Source organism: Sturnira hondurensis, unplaced genomic scaffold (assembly GCF_014824575.4).
Source record: "Sturnira hondurensis isolate 20B ecotype Veracruz unplaced genomic scaffold, ASM1482457v3 Scaffold0000880, whole genome shotgun sequence".
In the NCBI taxonomy this organism is placed as follows: Eukaryota; Metazoa; Chordata; class Mammalia; order Chiroptera; family Phyllostomidae; genus Sturnira; species Sturnira hondurensis.
The window spans coordinates 6,375,917-6,401,653 of NW_028073511.1; the positions used below are offsets into that span (position 1 = coordinate 6,375,917).

A 25,737-nucleotide genomic window follows, 5' to 3' on the forward strand; every position below is an offset into this window, starting at 1 on the left:
CTGCACAGAGATCTTCATGTACTTTTAGAGAATATTAATATCCTGATTAAATCAAGCTTAATATATAAGTATATAAAATATAATACAAAATATATTATAATATTAATATATATCAATATGTCATATAACACATTAGAATAAATATAGAAATATGGAATATAAATATATAATTATATGACTATAGGTTAAATGGCATAGATAGAGTTTGCTTATCTCCTAAGATTCCAGTACAGTGTGGAGGCAGAGGGGGGTTGGGGGACTCTTAGAAATTTTCATCCTCAATTACTCAGCGGGGAGAAGCTTGTCCAGCTGTCCCAGAGGGGAGGGGGAGCCACCGCGAGTTATTCCCTGTGTCACAGGACAACACATTGACTCACGGCCACATCTTGAGAGAAATTCGCTGCAGTCAGGAAATTCCCAGCAAGTGCTCTCATTACACCCTCTGCTGACCCTGCAGTCGGAGCATAGGTGGGGTCAGGCTGGAGGGTGTTTTTGAAAGGGAAAAATCAAAGTGCTTCTGTTGCCTCTGCAGGCCTGCGGCAGGGCAGAGGCCTAGCAGGCCTGGCTAAAGCTGCAAAAGAGGCCTCCCTCCCTGGTGACCTGGGGCAGCCAGTGCTGGCCTGTTCCTACGTTCTAGACTTTTATTTTTGTAAAAGTTGTCTTGTTATTTTTTCTTTCCTCTCTGGCTTTGTTTCCCCTTCTGAGCAAAGCAGGATGCCCCAGACCTCTCCTTCCAAGGGACGGGGCCAAATTTAGAGCCGGAGCTGCTCCTTTAAGCATTGTATGTAATTGAGCCTGGCACAAAGGGTTATCATTAGGAGGAATGGCATGAAACGAGGGAAAGGGAAAGCGTGGACCCAGAGTAGAAAAGGTGTCCTGAGGAGAGGCACAGCGGCATGGCTCGGAGGTGCGATCTCCCGAGAATCCTCGGGAGGAAGGACTGGGTGTTGAAGTGCAGGTGGGGCAATGAGGGAAGCTACCAGGGCTCCGCCCCCTCCTGCGATTATTTGCTTCCAAGTGCAGGGGTGGGGGGACTGCAGCAATAGGTGGCAAGGGACACTGGAGGCATCAGCTGTGAAGGGCCAGGGTCTGCTCCCTGGGCTGCGGGCTGGCTGACAGAAACAGGGTAATCCACTCACTGGATGTGCACCACGTGTATCCAGAGCTGGACATTGTCCCTCGGACAATGGAGGAGCCCTTTCCTGTGCCCTGCCACTGGCTAGGGACCCCCCCCCTTGCCTAGACCCTAGCTTCTGGTTGGTTGCTCTGGGAAATGGGGATCACCCCCCTCCAGGGGGGTAGGAACCCACTGCTTTCTTATTTAGTTCCGGTTGGCAGCTTGGCAAGGGGGCATTCTGGAACAAACCAAGGAGGCTTCTTCTCTAAGGTGCTGTCCTGGCAGAACTGGTGAGTGGACACGTGAGTGTCCACCTGCCAAACCCCGGAGGTCCTGGGGTCTCGTCGTGTGAAGAAGCCCCGCGTGGCTGGGCACAGCGCCATTCCTGCCTCGAGTCTGGCCTCGTGTCTGGCCGCCCTCTGCCCTCCGCCCCGCCGCCCGTGCCCGGCCTGTTGACTCACCTCGGATCAGAGGAGCTGGCAGCCTGGGCTTCCAGTTGTTCCCCCAGCCCACCGCCAGACTGTCTCTCCTCCCCGCATTCCTGGTGGCGGCCCAGCTCCCTGTGACCCCAGGTTCCAATATTCTTGGGTTTGTTCAGACTCCCCAGCTGGCTCCGTTCTGGGCTTCCTAGCCTTGTTAAAGCCAAAATGCCGACTTTTACAACCCTGCTCTTTCCACGAGTTCGCCAAGCAGCCCTCTTTTTACAGGCGAGATGGCCCCTTCAGCGCACTCTCTCTTCGGAGGGGGCGGGGCAGGAGCGCGGGCTTCGGTAGGGTCTGGTCTCCGCCACGTTATTATTTTTTTTTAACAATAGTCTTAAAAAAATGAAGTTCAATGGTGAGTGACCCTCCAGGAGGAAGAATTAAATGGGTTGATTTGGAAACTGTTCAGCCCTGGAGGCATGGCTCAGGAACATAATCTATTTTGAATTTTTTTTCGTGAGCCTGAGTCGGTTATGGTGTGGGAATAGCCTTTTCGTTCTTTCTCGTCTTTTCTCCGTCCCACAGAAGTGTTCATGCCATGGAATATGCAGGGTGTATAAACACCTCTTCAGAAAGTCACTTAAAGGTGCTACTCGTAATCACACGTCCCCTTCCAAACGCGTGTTCCCGGAGACACACAGAGACGTCCTTCACGCCCTGCGTGTGGGAAACGGGCCGAGTCAGCAATCGGCAGAGCAGGCCTGAGTGAGTAGAGAAGCTTGGCTCGGAGCTTAACAAACAAGCCCATAAAACCTGCGCTTGCTTTTACCGATGCGCAAACGAACGGCCCAGGGTGGCCAACCCGAACCAGGGCAGGAGCCAAGGTCCATAAAGGGTGGCAGGGAAGTTTCTTTTTGCTGAAATTAGATCTGTTTCTAGAAAAAAAAAAAGCTTCATATACTGGTTGTCTGGACTCCACTCTTGTGCTTTCTTCTGCTGTGATACCGGCTTCTTCAACATCCAAGACGTTACTTTCACATTTGCTCTTCTCACCTCCAGCCTTATCCCCTCCTGCTCAGCCTCCACACTGCTGGCGGCCGGGGTAATCTTTCAAAACTGCAAATCAGATCTATCACGTTCTCCTGTTCGAGACACCTCAGTGGCTCCCCATGGCCTGCTAAAGTTGAAATCCCTTAGTTTCGCAGACGAGCCCCTCAGCTGTCTGTCCCTCTTATCTTTGAAGTCATTTCATGCAAGTCTCCCAGATCTATGAACCAACCCCCTGCCCCCAGCCCCCCCAGCCACTTCAAACTTTCAGGCCACAGTTTCCCAAGCCTCACGCGGTTGTTTGCACAGCGGGACAGCATGGGCTGCGCGGTGCGAGGGCACCTGGAAGCTGATGTGGTGACTGAGGTAGGGGTGGCACTGTCAACTAGGGTGTGTAGAAATGGTCCCTTGAGAAAGTGACTTTGAGCAAAGGCTGAAGGACGTGAGGGCTGAGCCACGCCGATATCCAAGGGAGGAGCACTGTAGACGGAAGAACAGCAAGTGCAGTGTGCAAGGACGGCTGGGAATGACTGGAGCAGATGAGAAGGGCATGGGCGGCTAGCATCAGGCCCGAGGACCATGGGGCTCTTGAACTGAAACAATTCCCACCTTTTCCTGGGGCTGGAGGTGCTGATGACGATGTGTGACCTCAGGGAACCAGCGGCTGGGCTGCGAGATGCTTGAAGAGTCAGAATCACTTCGCTTATGAAAGCAGAATAGGCTCTGAGAGTGGATCTAAAAGTGTCAGGCTCTGGACTTTACTTTCTTACAAACTGTGTTCAGGCAGTGTCAACAAAGCTATTTTAGAAAATACCACCCTGGTAATAGAAAAAGGAAACATTTTTGAGGATGCAGTCGCGTTTAGGTCCAGGACTGGGGAAGTAATCCTCATCCTTAGGGCCTCATTGGGGTGTTCAGCCTAGAATGTTCTCAACAGCAATTTATTTTATTAGTTCTTTCCTCTCCCTATTTTACAAAAGTCTCAGAAATGTCATATATAGACCTTCCAAGAGTTTGGATAAAATTGTGAATTAAGTTGTCGTACCTCCCCTCACCTGTTTTATTATCACGGTGAATTAAATACAATGTAACAATGATCATACTAATCATGTTTAAGCGTTCTGTGGCATTAAGCACCTTCTCACTGTTCGGTATGTATCATCCTCACCCATCTGCAGAGGCCCTCGGCCTCCCCGGCTGGACCTCTGTGCTCACCAGACACACCCTCTCCGCTCCCCTCCCTCGGCCCCTCTCAACCACCGTTCTCCTTCCTGTCTCCGTAAATTTGACTACTCCAGGGACCTCACACAAGAGAAGCATACATTATTTTCTGTATCAGCTTTTGTGACTAGCTTATTTTACTTAGCATAATGTCTTCAAGGTTCATCCATGTAGCATGTGCCAATATTTCCCTTCTTTTTATGGCTGAATGATATTTCATTATATATGTATATGTGTAGTCTTCTCTCTCTATATAGATATTTATATCTATTATCCCTATCTATATATCTGTATATCTATCTCTATATATCTATATCTGTACCTATATCTATATATCTATATCTATAAATCGCATTTTGTTTATTCATTCATTCATCCACAGACACCTGGGCTGCTTCCAGCTTTTGGCTACTGTGAACGGTGCTACCATGCACACGGGCACACAGATGCCTGTGTTCCCTTCTTTCTCTCCTCCTCTCTAAAGTTCCTCTGGGCAGGAGCTCCGTCCGACTGTCTGAATCCATTTCTGCGGCTGCCCGTCTCCCTTTCCAGTTACTTTGCTCTATTACCTCGATTGATGATCATTCCTCGTTAGCTCAACCCTTGGCCACTAGGAAATTGGAGGCTGGATAATTCATGTTGAAATAGAGGGACAATGACTTTTCCTGTGTCTCTCCCTGGGAAGTCACTAATGATGCAAGAAACAGAGACCGAGGGTCCCCCCAGGGCTGGGCCTTCTGATCCTTGGAGGGAGGCCTCTCAGGGGCTGGGGNGATGCCCATCTCCCTTTCCAGTTACTTTGCTCTATTACTTCGATTGATGATCATTCCTCGTTAGCTCAACCCTTGGCCACTAGGAAATTGGAGGCTGGATAATTCATGTTGAAATAGAGGGACAATGACTTTTCCTGTGTCTCTCCCTGGGAAGTCACTAATGATGCAAGAAACAGAGACCGAGGGTCCCCCCAGGGCTGGGCCTTCTGATCCTTGGAGGGAGGCCTCTCAGGGGCTGGGGACTGCAGTGCATTGACACGGTTCTTACTGGGGCAGTGGGAGGGCATCTCTCAGGAGGGCCTGCCTGGTCGGTTGGCTGTGGCAACGCCTGGATGAAGCCATGGCCATGGTTCCAGCGGCCCCTGGGCCAGCCCCCCCTGCTCAGTGGCTATTGACTGCACTGTTACTCTCAGGTGGCTGGCCTAAACAGCATTTAAACTTGAACAAAAGCAGGCAAATTCCAAAATACATTTACATGTAAAAGGTTCACACACTTTCAAAATGGAGGAGGCCCAGACTGGAGAGAGAATGGGTCTGTGTGGATGAGCACTGGTGTGGGAGTCAGCCAGGGACCTCAGGACCTGCGTCTCGTCAGCGTGGGCTTTGTCCAAACCATCCAAACTGAGAGCGGCCGTTTCTCCATTTGCAAGTGGGAAGAGGGTCATTGTTGGTTAACCCTAGCTGGGTGATTGTGAATTATAATCATTTGGATGCTTTTAAAACACAGGATGTCTGGGCACCCTCCCTGGACATACTGATTTGATTGGCTGGGGGCATCGGTTTTCAAGTCTCCCCAGGCGATTTGAGTATGCAGTCGGTGTGGTCGATTTCAGGCCTAGAGCGCAGCAGACCCCGGCCAGCGGGGGCCCTCCTTCTCAGGCCTCCTCCCATGCCTGCAACACTCCACAAAGCACACTCCCTCCCTCACACTGAACAAGCCTCTGGCCTCAGCTGCGCTGGTTCATACCCCAGTTCTGAGGGTGAGCAGGGTTCTCCCCATAGTAGGGCCTCAGTTTCCCAACAGTAAAATGGGATTAAGAACAGAATCCACTTCACAGTTTTCCATGCAGATTGGGAGAGTTTAACACGTGGCTGGGAGGCAGTGAACACTCAGTAACTGTTGGCTCTTGTTGTGAGAATGTCGGTGTCCCCTCAGGAATCCCCTTGCCTGCACTCCAGCCAGCCCTTCTCCCCGCCTCCCGGAGACCAGCGCTGCTCTCCCCAGCAGGGGCTGTCCAGCTCCAGCTCCCCTGCTGAGCCACGTTCCTGGGAGATGCCTGGTGAGAACTTAGGTTCAGACTGAGTCAGACGTATTTGTAGACTTGACTCACCAGGTCTTAAAACCAGAAGATTGCCCTGTGGTTCTCATGACGTTCCTGGAAAATAAAAGAAGTGAATATTATTGGGCTGAGTTCATCAGACGCTCAACCCTCCCTTTTGTGTGTCAGGCACTCAAAGGGAGCAGGCAGCAGCCCAGCCAAGTCTGCACCATCAAAGGCAGGGGCCCGGCTACAGTGCTGAGAGATGCTGCTTCTCCCACAGGCAGGTCTGGTCCTCTTCCCACAGACTTTGCTTCTCTGGTTCCCTGAGGCTATGCAGTTTCTCCTCCCTCCAGGCTCCTGGGAACATGTCCCTAAGGGCTGCTGCTGGTGAGGTGTGTCAGAGCTGAGCTGTGCTGGAGGGCTGGGTGTACACTGGGAAGGGGCCACCCAGACTCCAGGGAACAAGAAAGAGAAAGTTCCCTTTTTGGAGCCAGAATTTCTGGGATCTTGCACTGAATCAGCAGCCTGGTATCACTTGTCTGATACTTGCTTTTCTCCATCCTCTGTATCCCTGCCCATAGTAAGTCTTACCATTTCCACATCCCAGCTGACTGTTCAATCTACTGTTCTGCCTGCCCAGAGCTACAGCTGTAGCAGAAGCCGTGGTCATTTTGTAATTTCTCACCTGCATCTGGAGCCTCCTGACCGGTCTCCTGGCTTCTGTTCTGTCTACCTCCTGTCAGTGCGCCAGGAGAACTTTTGAATACGAAACGGATCACGTCACACACCCTAATGCTTAAAACTTTTGCAAGGCTTTCCATTGCTCTTAGGATAATGGCAAAACTCCTTAACAAGTTCAATAAGGCCAGGTGTACCAGGACATAGTTTGGCTATAACAGAAAACTCAATTGAGCTGGGGTTTGGATAGATGAGATATATTTTCTCATACAAAGAGCCTGCAGTTGAGTGAGCTAGGGTTGGCAGAGTGGTCCCTCAAAGTTATCAGGGACTCAGTTCTCTGCTCTATCATCCTTAGCATGTGGTTTTGACCTCATGGTCCGAGAGGGCTGCTTCAGCACTAGCCACTGCCACCAAATCCCAGGCACAGGAAGGGGGAGTAGCACACAGCACTTCTACTAGCATCCTTCCACCCAGAATTTAGTGACATGGCTACAGGCAGTTTGAAGAGAAGCTGGGAAATGTAATCTTTATTCTAAGTGTTCATGGACCAGCTAAAAAAAGAGGCAGAAGAGGAGAATGGAGACTAGCTGACAACCGACAGTGTATATCACACGCTGCTTCTTCAGACCCTTGATCTCCTTTGGAGCTTCATTCACCTCGTGCCTCCTTCCCTTCACTCTCTCCACTCCTGCCACACTTGCACTCTCTAAGAGGCCCACATATTTGCAGTACTCCTTCCTGCCACAGCCCTTGCTTAGGCTGTGGGAAATCTTCCTTCAATAGGTCAGCCCCCTTACAGCATGTGGATTGTGTCGTTGTTGGAATTACATGTTTGTTTGTGCAATTATGTAATGCTTTTCTGCCCCCACAATGAGGTCAGGGTTTAAGTCTAGTTTTGCACAAAATGGAGCATTCTGCTGGACATACTGAAGGTGCTCAATAAATATTTGTTGCATGAATCAATGAATAAGTTTAGTTATTCTCTAATACACATAAAAAGCAAGATTATGACTCAGCAAATGATTTCCCCTGATGAGTAGTGGAGGGCGGCTGGAGGCCTGGGGGGTGCAGTTGAGTAGGGAAGAGTTCTAAGTGATTCGTTCAGGTAAGTGGGCTCTTGGGTGTGGTGGAGGAAACATTGAACCAGAACTCAGGGGACCTATTTTCTGGTCTCAACTCAGCTCCCAGCAGCAGGCCACTGCCTGAGGCAGTGAGAAGTGCTCAAATGCTGTATGTAGTGAGGGCAGAGCCCACAACCATTGCTGGCAGATGAGGGGTGGAGCAGTGAGTGAAAGAGAGGGGTCAAGGATTAGTCCTGGGGGTTTGGCTGAAGGAATGGAAGGTCATTTACTCGGAAGGGGAAGACAGAGAGAGAAGCAGGTTTTAGGGAGGTGCTCCAACCAAGGGGCTTATTTGCAGATGAATGGCAGGGTCCCATAGCCCTACTCTTCACCCTTTCCACAGGTGTCCCCCAGAGAAAGCCAAAGCCTCAGGCTGGTGGGTGTGCCCGGTGGGTGTAAAAAAGATTTTTAAAAAGTCAGCCTAACAAAGTGCGCGGTTGTCAGCCAAGAAGTGACTCAGCCTAACTCAGCAATACGATTGAATAAAAATGCCCTGAAGACTTGGTAGGAAGTAGCCACTTTCTGCTAAAGATCCTTGAGGAGGGAAGGCATAATTGCTCATGGGCTCTGCAGAAATCTTTGAAAATTCGGAAAAGCATAAATCCATCTCTCAATCTTTATTTCACACAGGCTTCTGTAGGCCGTTGAACTCAACCACATACATGATTTGGCAATTTCCTTTTCTCACTAAACAGTAGAGCATGCGTTCCTAAATTGCTTTCTGGAGAGAGTGCACTGATCTATTCCACTGTAAATAACAGACTAGAATGCCTCTCCCCTGACAAGCTGGTCAGCAGTGAGTATTAGCCCGAGAAGGCTTTGACCATTTTAGACGTGAAAAATAGCAATTCATTATTCATAATTATTTCAATTGATAAGCATTATTATTTTAATTTGCAATTCTTTTATTTCTAGAATGAACACTTATTAAATGCTTATTGTTTATAGTCTTTATATGTATATTTCAATATATATATTTCTTTATATTTATATTTTCAATCTATATTTCAATTCATAATTCATTATTACTTTAATTCACAGTTAAATATATACTTAATGGAACAAAAATCACTGAAATTCAGTCAAACACCTTCCCCAGCTCAGGAAGTAGCACCACCCCAAAGTGGGTGGTTGCGTGTGCGAGGGAGATGGGGTAGCGGTGAGAGGGAAAGGAGCACCAGGCTGGAAGGTTTGGGCTCAGTTGTGGATGACCCTGGTTCCAGTGCCAGCCTCTAACCCCCCTGAGCAAGGGCGGGGCTCCAAGCTCCACTAGCGAACCAGAGCGAAGTAACAGCTGGCGGACATCTGCAGTGCGGCTCTTTTGCATTTCTGCCCCAGGCTGAACCCCAGATGGGTTCTGGTGTCCACTGAGAGGCAACCTGATACTACTTCAGGGTGGTGATGCTGTCTGGTTCTGCTGTGTTTCCCATGCCCGGTGCAGCATCTAGCACACAGTAGGCCCTCAGTACCTATTTGTTCTGTGAGGGAATGATAGATGACTAGGACAGAAGAGACTGTTCTCTGTTCTGCTCTCAGCTGCATCATGAAACAGCAAGTCTCCTTCTCTCACTGGCCTTCGTCCCCACATCCTAAGTGGTCAGTTAATCCAGTCATAGCAAAGACTCCTTCCAAACCTGCAATTCTGTGAAAACACCGAACCCATCCTTAGTTTCCTCTTCTGTGAAACAGGATGAAAATATTGACTTCCCATAAGGTTGCCAGATAAAATGTGGGACAACCAATAAAATTAGGATGTCAGATAAACAAGGAGTAAGTTTTTAAGTATAAGCATTTCCTCAATACTGCATAGACTCCATAAATAATTGAAGCACCGAATGATTAAACAACACACAGCTGGACCGGTTTATTGCATTTGGAGTTGTATTTCTGGCCTGATAGTGAGTATATGGCATTCATTCAACAAGTATTTATTGAGCAGCTACTCTGTGCCGAACACAGTTCAGGCCCCGGTGATGTAGCAGAGAATGAAATAAGTCGTGTCTCTCATTTCACGGGGCTGACATTCTAGTTAACGAAAAGCTACGTAAAACGTCAGATGCTCATAATTCTCAGAAGGCTAATAAGGCCGGATAAGGGTCAGAGACCGCGTGAGGGGGTGAGGGAAGGAATTAAGGAGTCTGATTAATCAACCCTCTGCACCTGTGAACCCCCAACCCCCACAAAGAGCCATGTCTATGAGAGCAAGACCCTGATCTTATTTTGTAGCAATCACTCAAGCTGCAAAAAACTATGTCCCTGATTCAAAAGCTTATGTCCCAGATCTGGGATAAAACGATCAGTTGTGGATCGAAGAGACCAAGAAATCATTTTGCTCAGGTTTTAGCCGAGCTGTGGCTGCAACCCAGTTTCCTGACAGCCAGGTGAGAGTTCTGGGAGGTGATGCACTTGTTAAAAAGGTGCTTCTGTTTTTCAATTCTGTTTGCCAGTCTAGTTGGGGTGAGTTCTGACAACTTGATGATTTTTGAAGTTTCAGCTGGAACAACAGTGAAAGGCTTTCTTCTTGAAGAAATCCCCACAACCCCTTTCCCCACAAGCCGGTGTTTACTGTTCAAGGCTTTGCTGGAGGTTCTTAAGCTAATGGCAGGAGAGGCCACTTCTCTTATTCCCCTGGCAGCCGAGAGAGGTCATCAGCATCAACACTATTACTATTTCCATGGTCATATTAGATTCACAGGTTGCTCCTCTGCACCTGGTTAGTCTAATTTCTGCAGTCATAGATCCTATGCTTTATACGTCAAGCTCGTCTGTTTGGCCTACACCTTTGCTATCCTGAGCAGCATCCCAGATGAGCAGCATCTTTATCCCCTGGGAACTGGCTAGAAATGCAGGGCCTCAGGCCTCTCCACTGACCCGCTGATTCACAACTGCCCTTTTACAATGTGCTCAGGGAATGGAATGCACAGTCAAGTTTGAGGAACACTGCCCTAGAACGTTCTGTATGCTTGCCTCTATTTCTTTTCACCCGTGAGACTTCTATTTGGTTTAATATAAAGGGCTCTTGTCTGCTACAAATGTTGGATGTGTGAAGTTCATTAACATTTTTCTCAGGGCAAACCAGATCAAACAGTTTGGAGAGTTTCTCCTTTATCATTTTCAGCTCACAGGTGCTATGTGCTTAGGCGTGTCTGTGAGTCTTGGTTTACAAAATAAGATCATCACAGAAACCTGAGGAAATTACGACTAGTGAAGGACAGGCAGGTCTGTGGAAGCCAAGAGCAGAAATTACCCGTGACGTTTCTACCAGAACAGTTTGCGGGCACACGGGTGGCTTCTCCTTCAAGGCTGGCCCTTCAAGACGTAATTCCCAACCCCACAAGTCAGATATCCTAACATCTGGGGCCTGTGAGAACGTTGCTGGGCGCTGAAGTCAGGACGGATGAGGGAACAAGCTCTCACCAGATGATTAGGGCTTCTCTGAGTCTCAGCCAGATGCGGACAGAGGAACAGCTCACCGGCAATGAGTGGTAAGAGCGTACATGTTCACATGCGATGGGGGTGCGTGCACTCATTGACTCTTTCATCGTGTCACTCTCCCCAGTATAATACAGGCAATCGAGCAAGCTCTGCCTTTGAAAGGTGGAACCCCCTGAGGGCAGGGCATACGGGTGGGCACCCAGAAATAAAATGAATGCCGAAAGCCAAGAGCGGACACTGTAGCTGGAATTGGGAGACAGGCCCTAGACTGGGCTCTGGTAAAGCTCAGAAGTGCTCCTAGAGTGAGCTGGGACTGTGTACCAAAGGTGATGACCCGGGTGGCTGACGCAGCTGAGTTGAGGTCGTTGGGCCCAGTGTGGACCCTGTGGTCTGAGGTTAGTAAGCTTAGCTCCCAGACCCAGTCACCAAGGGCTGCCACCCAATTTCCACCTGGAGACGCCAGGGGTTGGGAGAGAAGCAGCAAAAACGGAGGCTTGTCAGGTGCTTCCAGGCATTGAGTGCTGCCCACTGTGGACTTAGATCAAAGTTTCAAAGGAAACACCTTTGAGGGCTGATTGGTCAGTCCTGGGAGGGTCCTCAGAGGTCACTGAGCCCAACCTTTTTGTACAGATGGGGAAATGAAACCAAGTCCCCAAGTGGGGATGGGACTGGCCCAAGGTGCCAGAGCTTTTTCTGGCAGATTGAGAACCAGCACTGTCCCCTGGTTCTTGGCCAGCTTGCATTTGCTGGGACAGTGTGGGGCAGTGGAGGGGACTGTTTGTTTCACGCACTTCTGCTTCTGGGAAGAGGGGGGAAGGCCCTTCCCTGCACGGTCTGCACCCACTGTCCTTGGCAAGACTGCCTGCAGACAGGCCCCAGCCAGGAACTCCCTCCCTGTCTCCAGAGGTGGCACCTCTGTGGACCTGCGTGGAGAGTCTCATGTGCGAGGAGGCAATGATGGTCCGTGATTCTTCTGCTCCACAATCCCAGGGCTGGGTTCCACACCTCTCTTACTTTGTTCTCTGATACATTCACTGCTCATATAACCCTCTCTTCCTTAGCAGATTTCAAGTTTGGACGTAGGAAATAAACCCTCATCTTCTCGTTCAGTTCCTTCCTCAGTTCCTCAGTACCTAGTGTGGAGCAGGGCAGATGGTCGACGATAAATGCCTGAGTGATCCTTTCTCGTTTCTTCCCTGGCAGATTCAGAGCCCAGTACCTTGGACTCCCAGTCTTCGACCACCTTGTTCCTCTCTTCGGAGGAGCCCGGCCCCTCCACCGCCGCCTTGCCTTCCCCCTCCTCCTCCTGCGAGCCCCAGGCGTTTTCTCCGGGCCCCTCCGTGTTGCCCCCGCTGCTGCCCCCACCGTTTCCGGCAGCCCCTGCGCCTGCTGGCTCCTGCGCCCCTCGGCGCGCCGGCCTATACTCGGTGGTTGCCTCCTCTCCAGAGGCTGCCCCGCGCCTCCTTGACTGGCTGCCGGGCTGCCCCTCCGCTACCCCTCCTGGCATCCGGGGGGATGAGCGGGAGCGGCCTGCGCCAGCCCAGGGCTCTGAAAGGGGCCGCGCCCCGCGCTCGGGAGCAGCGGGCAGGGAGGAGGGCGCAGAGGACAAGGGCGCCTCCCCACCGCCCTGTGCTCCGCTTGCGGCCGCTCCTGCGAGCTTGGAAGCCAACGTCGGGGACATCCTGGTGGAGTTACGGACCATGAACGGCCACCTGGACGTCATAGCGAGGGCCCTCACCAAACTGGCCTCGTCCCTGGGACCTCAGCCCCAGCCCTTGTCGGACGCTGGGGATGCCAACTAATGCAGCTGGCATGGACTGTGCATCCAAGCCACGCTCAGTAACGGGATCCCCGAGGCCACCAGGCATCCCCGCCTGTCCGTCACCCATGAGCCACGCAAACCCAGCAGAAGAGAGGATTACTGTAATCAACCACCTTGGCCAAAAGGACCTCCGCTTGCATTCCCAGCTGAAAGGATGGTGCTTCGCACACCTTCTGCCACGAGAAGTTTTCTCAGCGCTCTCGCGCCTGCCTGCCCCACTCCACTGTGCTCTCCTGCCCTTCCAATGTCCTTCTCTTGTTCTGTAAAAGGGCTTGAGCTTCTGGCAGGAAAAGCGCCCCAAGATGGTGGTGGGGTGGGATCGGAGGGGAAAAATGCTCAGAGAACCAGGGCTTTCACATCCCACACCTGTGACTTGGGTAATGGGGAGGGAAGGCATGTGCAAAGCCTATTATAAAAACAGTCGTTTCAGGGCAGCTCCAGTCTTCCTCTCTTGAGTTGTTGATGGTGTCTGGGGTCTGTGGTGACTTCTACATGTTTCTTTTTAAAAAATGGTTGGGGAAAAATGTACTTTTTCTTATTATAACCACATTTGAAGACGTTTGGAAAATAGAGAAGTGAAAAAATCTGATGTATTTGGAGAAGGGTGGGGTATTTAAGTCTTATGAATTAGAAAGTATTTTGTGTAATAAACAAAAATTTTACATGTCCTCTCTGGTCTTGGCCTCTTTCTGCCACATTTCTTCCTCTGCAGGTGCCCCGCTCTTTCTGTTCTCAGTTTCATGTTCCAGCCCTCCCTTGTCCTGGAGTCTTGTCTCAACTTTTCTTATGCTTGTGAAGAACAAGCTTCTAAAGGTTCTCCTGATTCCTTTCTAAAACTTCCAGATCTCCCAAATTTGGGAAATCCCCCCCGTTTCTCTGGGTTGGGGTTGAAACGGGCACAGAGAGATTGGCAGTGCGGAGGAAGCCCAAGTCCCTGGCCTCTCCGTACTGAACACTAGGAAGCCCCCGACCCTAGCACACACTGCGATGGCCAAAAAGTGTCTCCAGATGTTATTGCCAGCGTTCCCAGGCTGAGGCCAGCTGGAATTGCAGAAATCTGGAATCACCTGTGGCCTCCGGGATCTGATTTCCCTTACGAGGCAGGGTTCTTCTCACCTTCCTATTTGAATTAGAACCTTGATAAAATGTGATCATTTGCCAGAAGCAGCTATACTGCTCTTTTTTCCAGAAACAAACCAGGGGTCCGAAAGCAGATCACGTGCACGGAGTGAAATCCCACCCCGGAACATTCGCAGGGCTCACAGCTGCTGCGCTGGTGGTTGTCTGGTCTCTGCAGGCAGGAACCACCTGGAGAGCTGGTTGCGACGATGCGCGTTCTGCTTCAGCAGCTCTGGGGTGGGACCTGGGACTCAGCATTCCCGATCAGCTCCAGGGGGATGCTGGCCCAAGACACACGGAGTAGCAAGCTAGTAGGGGAGACATTGTTCGCTGTGGGATCCCTGCTGGTTCGAGATGCCACTGTTCCCCAGGAATGACGCTTGTCTTTGCGCCCCACAGTGGCCTGGATTTCTCAGCCTCTTACTAAAATTTTCACTGCATCTCCTTGGGGGAGTATTATTTTTAAAGTGAGGGTGTATTAGGTCTAGCCCCACATTCTAAAGAAGTGTCAACAAATATTAATTGAAAGTCTGCACTGCTGGTGACCCTAGGGACACAAAAATGAATAGAATAAGGTCCTTTCTTGCAGGAGCTCCAGCCTAGTTAGTGCCTCACACAGAGAGGGATTCTCAGGTTCCAGTGTGTCAACAATCGGGAGCTGGTGAAGCAGCGGAGGGCGGTGACAATGGCAGTGACATGGAGGCCAGGCTTTTGGAGTTTGACTTTGGGAGAGTTATCCAACCCTTCTGTGCCGCAGTCTCTAAATCTTTGTCAAATGAACACGAGAGCATCTACTCCACCTGGGCCTGTCAGAATCAGGCTTGGAGGTGATGGGGCTTTGCCCTCCAGAGAGCGCCCTTCAGATGCCCTTGTGTGGTTCGTGGGCACTGTTACTTCCTCTGTCCCGGCTCCGGGTCAGGAGGCCTGTGGTGCAGTGAGAGCCACACACTGAGGTCTGAGCTGCCCTTCCATCTCTGAGGGAAAAGCCCCCCCCCCCATTTTCCAGGAAGAGAACCCACGACCCCCGTTGACTGTCCTGTGTTCTGCCCTTTAGCTGGAAAAATGGTTGAACTGGTGTCCAACTGCGGCGGCCGGGAGCTCCAGCACCGGGTTTTCAGTCACTGGCTCATTCGAACAGTCTTTCCTTCTAATTTTTAACCGATTTCTTCTGTATTAGATTAGAAATAAAAATGCCAAAACTAGATCTTTCAGGAACAGAGAGGGGCTGGCATATAAGCCTTACATTCGGACACAGTAACTGAATCCCTCTTTGGTCAGATCCCTGTGTGTGTGTGTGTGTGTGTGTTTCAGACGGAGGAAACCCGAGGAAGGAGTTGATGCCACACTCACTCCAGCCAGGAAGAGCAGGGAGAACTCTGAGCTTCTGTCCTGGGTGAGCAGGGCCTTAGGCTTTGGGCCTGGTCTAGGGTTTTTGGAGAAGGGGCTGGAGGGGGATGGAGAAGGAGGACTGGCCTTCACACCTTGCAGAAGGTAGAGTCGGGGAAATCTACCCGTGTACAGGAGGTTAAGTGGGGAGGGGATAGAATTCAGTTTAAAACAAAAAATCGAAATTCGAAGGGGCTCTGTAGAAAAAAAAGAAAACTAGTTTTGTAGATTTTAGATCAAAACTTCCCTCTAAACGATACTAAACTGTTCTGACCCTGGCTTATCCTAAGTCTTCGGGCGCTGTTAGGTTGTCGCAGCAGAAGATATGCACATGGTGGCTCAAGGTGGCAAGCTGAAAGTCGGCATAAATCCTACGGCCGAGAATAGTGAGGCTTAAGCCCAGGAAGAATTGAGCAGCACTTACAGCAGCTCGTCTTTGTGAGGTAATGAGGGGCCTGTGTCTGAAGGCATTCAAGCTGAGAACAGATGGGGAGCTACTGACGCTGCGGCAGGGGGGGTCTACCCTGGATGGGGCAGTGATTTAAGGACCCTTCCCCTCTAATTTTGAGGCAATCCTTGGCTCTTCTGTGTCTCCCATGCCCACACCAATCCAACAGCAAACCACATTGTCTCTACCTTTCAAAGACTTCCATTATCCAACAACTTCTTGCCACCTCCATTGCTACCACCTGGCCCAAGCCACTATCCTCTTACCCGAGTTCCTTCAATAGCCTCCCAACGGGTCTCCCTGCTCCCACCCTATTGTCACAGAGCAGCCAAGGTAGTCTTCTCCAATACTTCTGACCAGCTTACTCCTCTGCACAAGGCCTTCCAGTGGCTTCTATCCTACTCAGAGTAAGAGCCAAAGTTTTACATAATCTTGTCTCCTATTATCTGCCTGACAATATCTCTTAACACTTATCCCAACTCCAGTCACACAAGCCTCCGAGTTGCTTCTCCCGTGCACCACAGGGCCTTTGCACTGGCTATTTCTGCAGCCCAGACTATTCTTCCCCTAGATCCATCACATGGCTTGCTCCCTTACCTCCTTCCGGTTCTTGCTCAAATGTCACCATCATCTTAAAAGTGGTAACCCTTTCCCTAACCCTAACCTTCCACTCCCCAGGTGCATTTCTTACTCTTCTTTTTTACTTTTTAACCTCACGGTAGTCACCACCCCACACATTATGTGTCTTACTTTAGTTTTTGCCATTAGAATGAATGTCAGCTCCATGAGGGAAGGACTTTTTGTCTGTTTTGTTCACTGCTGTTATCCCAGCATACTGCCTTTAAAAATAAAACAGTATTTTGTAAAAGGCGCATGCCAATTGTAACAATTCAGAGAATACAGAGGAGACCAAAGAAGAATGTAAAACCCACCCCAAATTCCACCTCCAAGAGATAGTTGGGCAATTACTATTTGAAACATCTGTGTCTCCATACAAATGCATCCGTGTGTGCAGTCCTGCTTGACTGTGGTCACATGATTCCTGCTGTTCTGTAGCCTGTTCTGTTTTTAAACTTGATAATAGATGGTAAAAACAGGCGTTATGTATGAAGCAAAATTTATGTAGACAATATCCTATTTACGCTTCCAATTTTTCATGATTAAAAGCAGGGCTATAAGGACTGTACCTGGGCCATGCATATTTTTGGTCTTCTGTAATTTTTCTTAAGGTAAATTCCTAGAGGTGTGATTGCTGGGTCAAAGGGCATACTTCTTGTTTTAGGTTGCTGCTGTGGCTTCGTTAGGTTCAGAAAGGGGAAGTGAATAAACAGTAGGAGGAACACAGGGGCCTTGGGTGGTTCCATTGAAGAACCTGGAAAAGCGGAAATAAAAACAAGGCAGCCTGCTGAAGATTAAGCTTTGAAATCAGCAGATGGTGGGCCAGATCAGAGATATGCAGGCCACCCTGAAGAGGCGACTCTTGGATGACCACTCAAATGAGACAAGAGTCCGGGTTTGGCCAGGAAACGGCGTCATCTAGGTTTTTCACACCTAGGGGATGTCACTGAGGAATCGGAGAGGCACGTCATTGTTGGGAAGAATGGGGACAGGCATGGAACCCAAAGACGAGCAACTGCAGGGAAGTGCTACCCGCCCTGGGCGGGAGGGGCCGAGGGAACACAGGACCAGTGCGATTAAAAGCCCTGGCTTAGACATGAGTTGCTTCAACAGGAACCCAGGACCGACACTGCCAGGCCAGGGCCCCCGCCACTGCAGCCACTGGTGACGTCACCCTCAGAGGTCACCAATGCTACCACTGCTGCCTGGGACCCCTACCAGAGATCAGAAGGGAGGCCCTGCCAGTGTTTCCCCTTCCCAGAACCTCGCAGGAAGGCTGCTGGGGGGAGTCTAGGAAACGCAGTTCGAGGGGCCCTGGCTCCTATGACAGAGAACGGAGCAGAGAAGATGGGAACGCAGCTGATGGTAGATAGGCAAATGACAAGCATCAGCAGCGACTTAATTCAAAGAAGTGGTGTAACTAAAGATAGCAGCTGTCTGTCAGAGAGCAGGCTTGGTCAGCCGTGAGTGCCCCAATCACCAGGCACGGTGGGTAGTCCTCAGGACTGCTCGAGAGGGCTTGCCCCTCTGGAGCTAGCCACAGGTGGACATAGGCCCCTGGCTCTCTCACTGATATAGCTTGGCAATTGAGAGTGAGTGTGGCAGTGGGAGAGTGTCCCTGAGAGGTGCCTCTGCTGCAGAGTGCCCACAGGTTGGGTTTCTGAGCCTTTTTGGTGGGCTCTTAGGCCCTGGATAACAACAGGTTAACAGGTGTGTTGTCACCCTGGGAGACAGGAAGCCAGCTCTGGGACTTGCCCTCATTTATCTAAAGGACATCTGCACTAACCTTTATCTGGCTCCTATCACATCTGACCCTGTGCCGAGTGCTCTATATAGGATATCTCATCTGTTTCTTACAGTAACCCTGCAGGCGTGGTTGGGTGCAAGGGCTTAGAAGTCCATCTCACTGACCAGGAAAGTGCAGCACAAAGACACCTTGTGACTTGCCCATGGTCACACAGCTGGTAACTGACAGGGCCTGGATTGGTCTGCCTCCAAGTCCCTGGCTGTGCCACCATTTGGGGCTGCCTCGCACAGAGGCCTTCTCCCTCTCGGAAGTAGGTCAGAGACCTGGGACTGCCTGACTGGCTCTGGTGGCGAGTCCCTGGGGTAGCACCAGGGTTGCTCTCTGGAAGTAACAGCTCTCTCAGAAATAAGAAAATGGGACTTCCGGCCAAGATGGAGACATAGGTAGATACACTTTGCTTCCTCACACAACTGAAAGTACAACAAGTTTAAAAACAAAAAATAACCAGAAATGCCAGAAAATCAAACTGTATGGAAGTCCAACAACCAAGGAGTTAAAGTAAAAATATTCATTCAGATGGGTAGGAGGGCTGGAGATGGGCTGCTGGGGCTGAGAGGACGTGTGGCAAGGTGGGTCATTTCACATTTGTGTGCAGATAAACTGGGAGGAGCAACTGGGGAGCAAGACAGATCAAGCAACCCAGGGTTCCAGTGCAAGAAAAGAAAGCCTCAAAACCTCTGACTTGAATGGGGGTTGAGGTGGTGCGAGAAGTGTCCAGCCTCACGGGAGAGTTTATTGGAGAGACCCACGAGGTCCTAGAAGGTACACAAACCTGCCCACTTAGGAATCAGCACCAGAAGGGCACAATTTGCTTGTGAATGGAGGGGGAAGTGACTGAAAGCCCGAGGAGACCTGAGCAGGCAGCATTGTTCTCTCTCAGACCCCTCCCTAGCATACAGCATCATGATGCAGTGACATGGTTGTCCCGCCCTGGGCAAATACCTGAGTCTCTGCCCCTGACAACATAACAGACAGCAGAGACAAAAATGTAGCCCCAATGAAAGAACATATCAAAGCTTCAAAAATAGAACTAAGTGATGAAGACTCAGGCAACCTATCAGATGCAGAGCTCAAAACACTAGTAATTAGGATGCTCACAGAAATGGTTGAGTATGGTCACAAAATAGAGGAAGAAGTGAAGGCTGTACAAAGTGACATAAGAAAAATATATAGGGAACCAGTCATGAAGGGAAGGAAACTGGGACTCAAATTAATGCTTTGGAGCAGAAGGAAGAAATAAACATTCAACCAGAACAGAATGAAGTAACAAGAATTCAAAAAATGAGGAGAGGCTTAGGAGCCTCTGGGACAACTTTAAACATGCCAACTTCTGAACCATAGGGCTGCCAGAAGGAGAAGAGGAAGAGCAACAAGTTGAAAACTTATTTGAAAAAATAATGAAGGAGAACTTCCCTAATCTGGCAAAGGAAATACACTTTCAGGAAGTCCAGGTCGTTCGGAGAGTCCTAAAGAAGTTGGACCCAAGGAAGCACACACCGAAGCACATCATAATTACATTACCCAGGATTAGAGATGAGGAGAGAATCTTAAAAGCAGCAAATGAAAAGGAGACATTACCTACAAAAGGGTTCCCATAAGACTGTCAGCTGATTTCTCAAAAGAAACCTTACAGGCAAGAAGGGGCTGGAAAGAAGTATTCCAAGTCATGAAAGGCAAGGACCTGCATCCAAGATTGCTCTATCCAGCAAAGCTTTCATTTAGAATGGAAGGGCACATCAAGGAGTTCATCATCACCCAGCCCTTATTATGTGAAATGTTAAAGGGACTTATCTAAGAAAAAGAAGATCAACTATGAACAGTAAAATGTCAATAAACTCAGAGCTATTAACAACTGAACCTAAAACAAAAACAAAAACAAACTAAGCAAACAACTAGTACAGGAACAGAACCACAGAAATGGAGATCACATGGAGGGTTATCAGTGGGGAGAGTGGGAGGGGGGAGAGAGAGGGAAAAGGTACAGAGAATAAGTAGCATAAAGTACCAAGTAGCCTTGGTAGGTAGAAGATGGACAGAGGAGGTTAAGAATAGTATAGGAAATGGAGAAATATATTTTAAGAAAATGCCATCAAACTGGAACAGTAAACCAGAGAACTGGGACCTTCCCCCACCCCTTCCTATACCTCCTCCACTCGGCCACAGCACATCTGAAATTGTACCTTTGGGGCAGCAGGGCAGAGGAGGAAGAGAGAAGGAGACTGTGGAGGAAAAGGCAAGGTACAGTAAAGAGTGGAGGAGGAGAAAGGCCAGGAGGGTTGTGACGGCTTGGGGCTCCGAAGCACAACACCAATAACCTTCAGATCCGTTCAGGTCAATGTTGTTAACCACATGATGTGTACAAGGTGACTTGGCCGTAATTGTACTTTTTTCCTCTTACTCCTTATTCCCTCAGGCTACCTGACTTAAACAACCAACTCTGCTTAATGAACCAGAAAAATGCAAGAATTTCTGCAGTTTCTGGGGTACCTCCATTAGAATCCTGAGTCCCTAGTGTACTTGCTACGCCTTCTACAGAGTAAGGGCCCCAGCAAGCAGCAAGCAGGCTGACTCTGCAACCTTGGCTTTCATGGATGGGGCTGGTTGGCCACCCAGTGGGCTCAGGCCATTTCCACAAAGCAGATTTACAAAGCCTCTGATGAGAGGCCACCGGGAACATCTTCCAAGGCTCTCGGCTCCAGCTTTTCTTTCTCAAATGCACCAAGCACTGTTTCTATTGCCCACTGCTCTCTTGCTCAGCCACTGCATCTGGAGGAGCAGGCGCTGAAGCGTGTTTACCATGTCCCTGCTATGCCGACACCATTCAGGCATGGAGCTGGTGCTGAGTAAAGGTTGGTGGGGTCCAATCCGGCAGTGGTGGGCTCCACCTCTTGCTTCCTGAGGGCTGCCCCGGCTGCCTGTGAGGAGATGAAAGCCTGTCCGACTACCAGTCTGGTGCTGACCCAGAAAGGAAGGTCACGACGACTTGCCTCCACTGTCGCTTCCGGGCCTCACCTCTGCCTGTTTTCTGGGAGCCTTGCTGTCTGCCCACAGTGGCGTGGCTCGCTCAGCCGCCGGGATTCTTGGCGTGGCACGGGCTGCATCCCCTGTTTCTACAATGAGATGGCAGGGATGGCTGGCACAGAGCATTCCTCCTGTGTCTCCCCAAGAGGGCCCCCCCAAGCGATTCAGGGTTCTCAGATGTGAGGGTAGTTGCCTCAGACTTGGCTGGGCTTTAAGCTGGAATGAACAGATCGGACAGATTTCATCCATTCTCCCTTTTATAGTCCACGTTGCTACAAAAAGCACTCGAGATGGCTATGTGGAATATCACATTTAGGAGGGGGCTTGGACAGCATCTGGCCTGACCCTCTTCACTGTCCATTGGACGGGAACGTTGCCTAGGTTGAGGGGCTTGCTCAGGGGCACCGAGCAGACGTGGAGTTGAGCTGGTTTGGGAGCTCGTGTCTCCTGAGTTCTGTGCTCTTTCCCTCGCAGCGTGTCTGGCTCCCTTGAGTGAACCCTTCCAGTGGGGGTCGGGACTGCCTGGAGCTGTCGGTCGGCCTCTTCCAACACAGCCGGTGACGCTGACACCGGACACTCACTCAACAGGCACCTGCACCTACAGAGGGTGGATCAAAACCTTTTAATGAAAAAAAAATTTTTTTTAGTTGTCTAAACCAAGAGTCTGTAGACTGTAGCCTGTAACCTATTCTAATTCAGTTTGTGAACTAAGAATGACTTTTACATTTTTAAGTTGCTGTGAAAAAAAGAATGAGTGACAGAGACCGTATGTGATCCTAAAGCTCCAAATATTTACTATCTGACCCTTTGCAGAAGAAGTTTGCCTCTCCCTGGTTTCCATGGTCCTGTGACTGTGCATCAGACGACAGTCAGTAATCTTCCTAGGACACTGGAGACTCCTCTTTCCGGGGAGAGCCAGTCAGAACCCTCTAGAGGGTTCTGACTCCGAAATTCAGAACTTGCAGCTTCCTTCCTTCATCCATCAGATGCTTGTGACTTTTCTGAGTGGTGTCTTGCTGTTGCTAGATTTTTCTCTTCTCTGGAGAAATCAGGTGGTGAGGAGATTTCCAAAGGTGGACAGGGGGTCAAGGCTGCCAGTGGACACTCACTGGTGGGACTCACAAGGAGCAGAGCGGCAGGGCACCGCTGCCCAGAGGCACCCTGCCAATGACTTGGCTGGGGCTGACTGGGGATGGGGGCTGAGAACAGACAACTGCCCAGAGAGGGACAAGGAAACTTTCTTTACCATCAACTGACTTTCTTTACCCTGATCTGACCACCTGTATTTCCTCCCCATCATGCAGACTTCTCAACTAGTTCCTGTCTATCTAGGCTGCTCACTTCTTTATAGTTACTGAACCAGAATAACCACAAATAGAGCCGGAAGCACACGGTAACCCGCTGAACTCTGTGTAGCCTTGCCTAAGCTTCTCTCAGGGCACATTCGAACGCTGCCCCGGCCTCTGCAGCTGCAAACGAGCGAGCCAGCCAGCGAGCACCCAGCAGTGCCTGAAGCTCCAGCCTCGGGCTGGCTACTCTACAATCCAAAAAAAGAGGGGGGGGGGCAGTGACAGGGAGAGGGAACCGGGAACATTCAAAGCTGTCGGAGCCCTTCACAGCTGGTCAAGATTTATGGGCGGGCAGTTTGCAGTTTCAATACAAGATGACACCAGGAGCCTTTAATGCACAGCGGAGCTTTAAGCATGATCTGGGAGCAGAAAATGGTCTGTGAACTTGCCTTGCTGAGATCTTAGAAGTTCTGTTCTATTGTCTCCAGGCAGGGCGGCAGCCCTGGTGCACTTCGCGGGCTCATAAATATAACATTATTGGACCGAAAAAACCAACCCTTCTCCAACTGATTAGGGCCAGATTGGTTAACCCATAAATCAATGCTGAATAAAAACTATAAAGTTGTGAATCAATGTGCCTGTCTCAGATCATCAAATTGGAATGAAAAAGCTGGAATTAAATAGCTGGAGTTCTTCCAAGATCGTTCTTTTCATCCCCTCCTCCCACCAGCTCCATATCCTAGAAGGCTAATTTTAAACTCTTCCCCTCCCCCGATTTTTGTTCCCGCACCCAACTGTAGACAGCATTTCAGGGCAGGAAATTAGTTCTACAAGTGAAGCTGGAGGAACAAGAGGCCTCCTTGTTGCATTTCTGGTCAGGACGGATCCTGCCTCTGTTGTGTCTCCTTGGCTGGAGTCTCCACCTGTGACTGAGAGGTGATGGCGTTTGTCATCCATGCCACAAAGATAGGAAGGGAAGAAGACAACTCGTGTGTGGCTGGCATACAGAGGATGATCAGGTCGTATTAAGTCAATGAATGGATGTCTAGACCCGATTTATTTTAAGGGTTCTTTCTGAAACCCCACATTGAGTGACTGAATGGAATAACCCTTCCTCCTCTTAGAACTGCACGTCAAGTTCAGAAATGCCGTCTGGCTGTTGCTGTTGGATGTGGTCAGCCGTTTTTGGTCTGGGAACTGTGCTTGTCTCCTGAGAGGGCTCCTCCCCTGTGCTCAGAGAGCACTCCGTGCCCAGGTTCCTCTGGAATCTGGAAGCAGTTTGTTTTTTGAATCCCCCTTCCCCAAAACATACCCTCATGGAGCTAGTTCCCCCTCTCCCCGATGGCCCATGTCAGGGATGCCCATGCTCGCTCCTTCGCCCTTCCCGAGGGCTTATGGACAGGGGCCCACTTCCCTGGGCTGGGAGCGCTTACTGTTCCCCAGTCATCCCAACACCCAATTGTCTGGTCATCGTTTCCTCATTGGGCTGGGGATACCCATATAGACCCATACAGATTCCTGGAGCTGGTGACCTCCTGGTTTCCTGCAGCTAGGGTCCGAGGCCTGGAAGAGAGAGACGTCAGTGTCCCCAGGCCCCCATTCTACCTGCTTGTTTGGGAAAACTGAGGCCAAGACAGAGGTACTCGTTTATCTAAAGTAGAACTCAGGCCTCTTGCAACCTATTTGTCTTCCTCTTAGGCTGAGCCTCCTGCTGACCGTGTTCTTGTTCGTCTCCCCCGCAGAGAAGCAAGGTCCTTGTCGGGTTCCCTTAAGCTGGTCTTCAAGCGCCATTTCTGCACAGTTGACTGTTTTTTTGGACACATATTTTCTCTCAGATTTTCTTCTCCCCTTGCTGTGACCTACATGACCATGAACTCCAGAGGAAGCCCAAGACCCCAGAGAAAAAATTCTCCCCCCCCAGCGTGTGCCTCTAGGAGGAAGGGGGTTGAATGGCGTGCTATTGGACGAATGAGCTCCATTCTGGTGTTTTACCGCCAGTGGTCAGAGAAACCATGCAGGATGTGCCCGGGGAAATGGATTTTGTAGGGTTAGCTAAATCTGTACCACCCACCACACAATAGCAGCACTGTGCAGAAAAGGCAGCTTTGAAGCGGCTTTAGTTTTACGTTAGTTCCAACTTTAGGTGAAGAGCCAAGTTCAGGTGAAGGGCCATTTCTGCAGCTGGAAGATTCGTATTCTTCCTCCTCTCCCCAATGCAGCCTTTGTCATCTGGGTTTGTCTGCCCCTTGAAAATTCTGACATTATCCCTCTGCTTTCTGGGGAAGACATGTAACTGCCCAGATAAGACAGAATATGATGGTGCTGCTTGGACAGAGCAGCAGACCCACGAGTGTGTGTAAGTGTGACGAACCCTACTGCCTAGAGAAGTTTTTAGCCGCTTTGTGCTTCTTTGAGCCCATAGATCTGAGGATCCATGGAGCAGGGATGATGGGATTGTAAAAATGAGCCTAGTTCTTCGTCCCTCCTGTATCCACACCCTTTGCCACGTAACTTTGCATTGTCACCTCCGTGGGTGTCTCTGGGCTTAGTCCTGAACTTGTTTCAGCCAACAGGATAAAGTGGAGATGATGTGTATCTATTCTAAAGCTAGACCTCAAGAGGCTTTTCATGTTTCCTCTTTCTGTCTTGTGCACCTATCATTGCCATGACAACATGTTCCAGCCAGCCTGTCGGAGCCACAGACACTGAGGAGCAGAGCTGAGTCACCCCAGTTTTCTAGCCAAAGCCAGTCTAGATCAGTTAAAAGCTAGTCAGGGGAGTAAGCCCAGCCAAGCTTTGCAGAGCCATGTAGCTGGCCCCCAGCTGACCTTAGGTGCTAATTGTTGTGTGTCACTGAGGTCTCATGATGGGAAGGCAGCATTATTATGGGACTGGATGACTGATATGGGAAATTACCCTGTATACATCTTCTCCCTCCTTTATTCCTTGTCTCAATCAATTGGTCACATACATTGTCTGATCTACACTCTTAGTTGCCTACCAATATCCATTCTTCCCTTGCTACTAACAGAACCATGTGCCCAGCTGAAAACCTACATTTCCCGGGTTCCCTTGCCGAAAGGAGTTGACACTCCTTTGGCCAATGAGAAGCAAATGCACTAATAAGCGAAGTTTCCTGAAGGGGGGT

At 49.9% G+C, this 25,737-nt stretch overlaps 1 protein-coding gene across 3 annotated transcripts in view; it reads left to right on the forward strand.

Annotated features, from left to right (window-relative positions):
- The window catches only part of RUNX2 (RUNX family transcription factor 2), a 230,142-nt gene extending 216,626 nt beyond the window's left edge, over nucleotides 1-13,516 (forward strand). For all 3 annotated transcript variants that reach the window (XM_037054020.1, XM_037054060.1, XM_037054028.1), the window contains one exon: nucleotides 12,283-13,516. In XM_037054020.1, coding sequence (XP_036909915.1) covers nucleotides 12,283-12,881 — 599 coding nt within the window. In that variant the 3' untranslated portion in view covers nucleotides 12,882-13,516. The remainder of the gene's footprint in view (nucleotides 1-12,282) is intronic.
- Nucleotides 13,517-25,737: the final 12,221 nt, after the last annotated feature.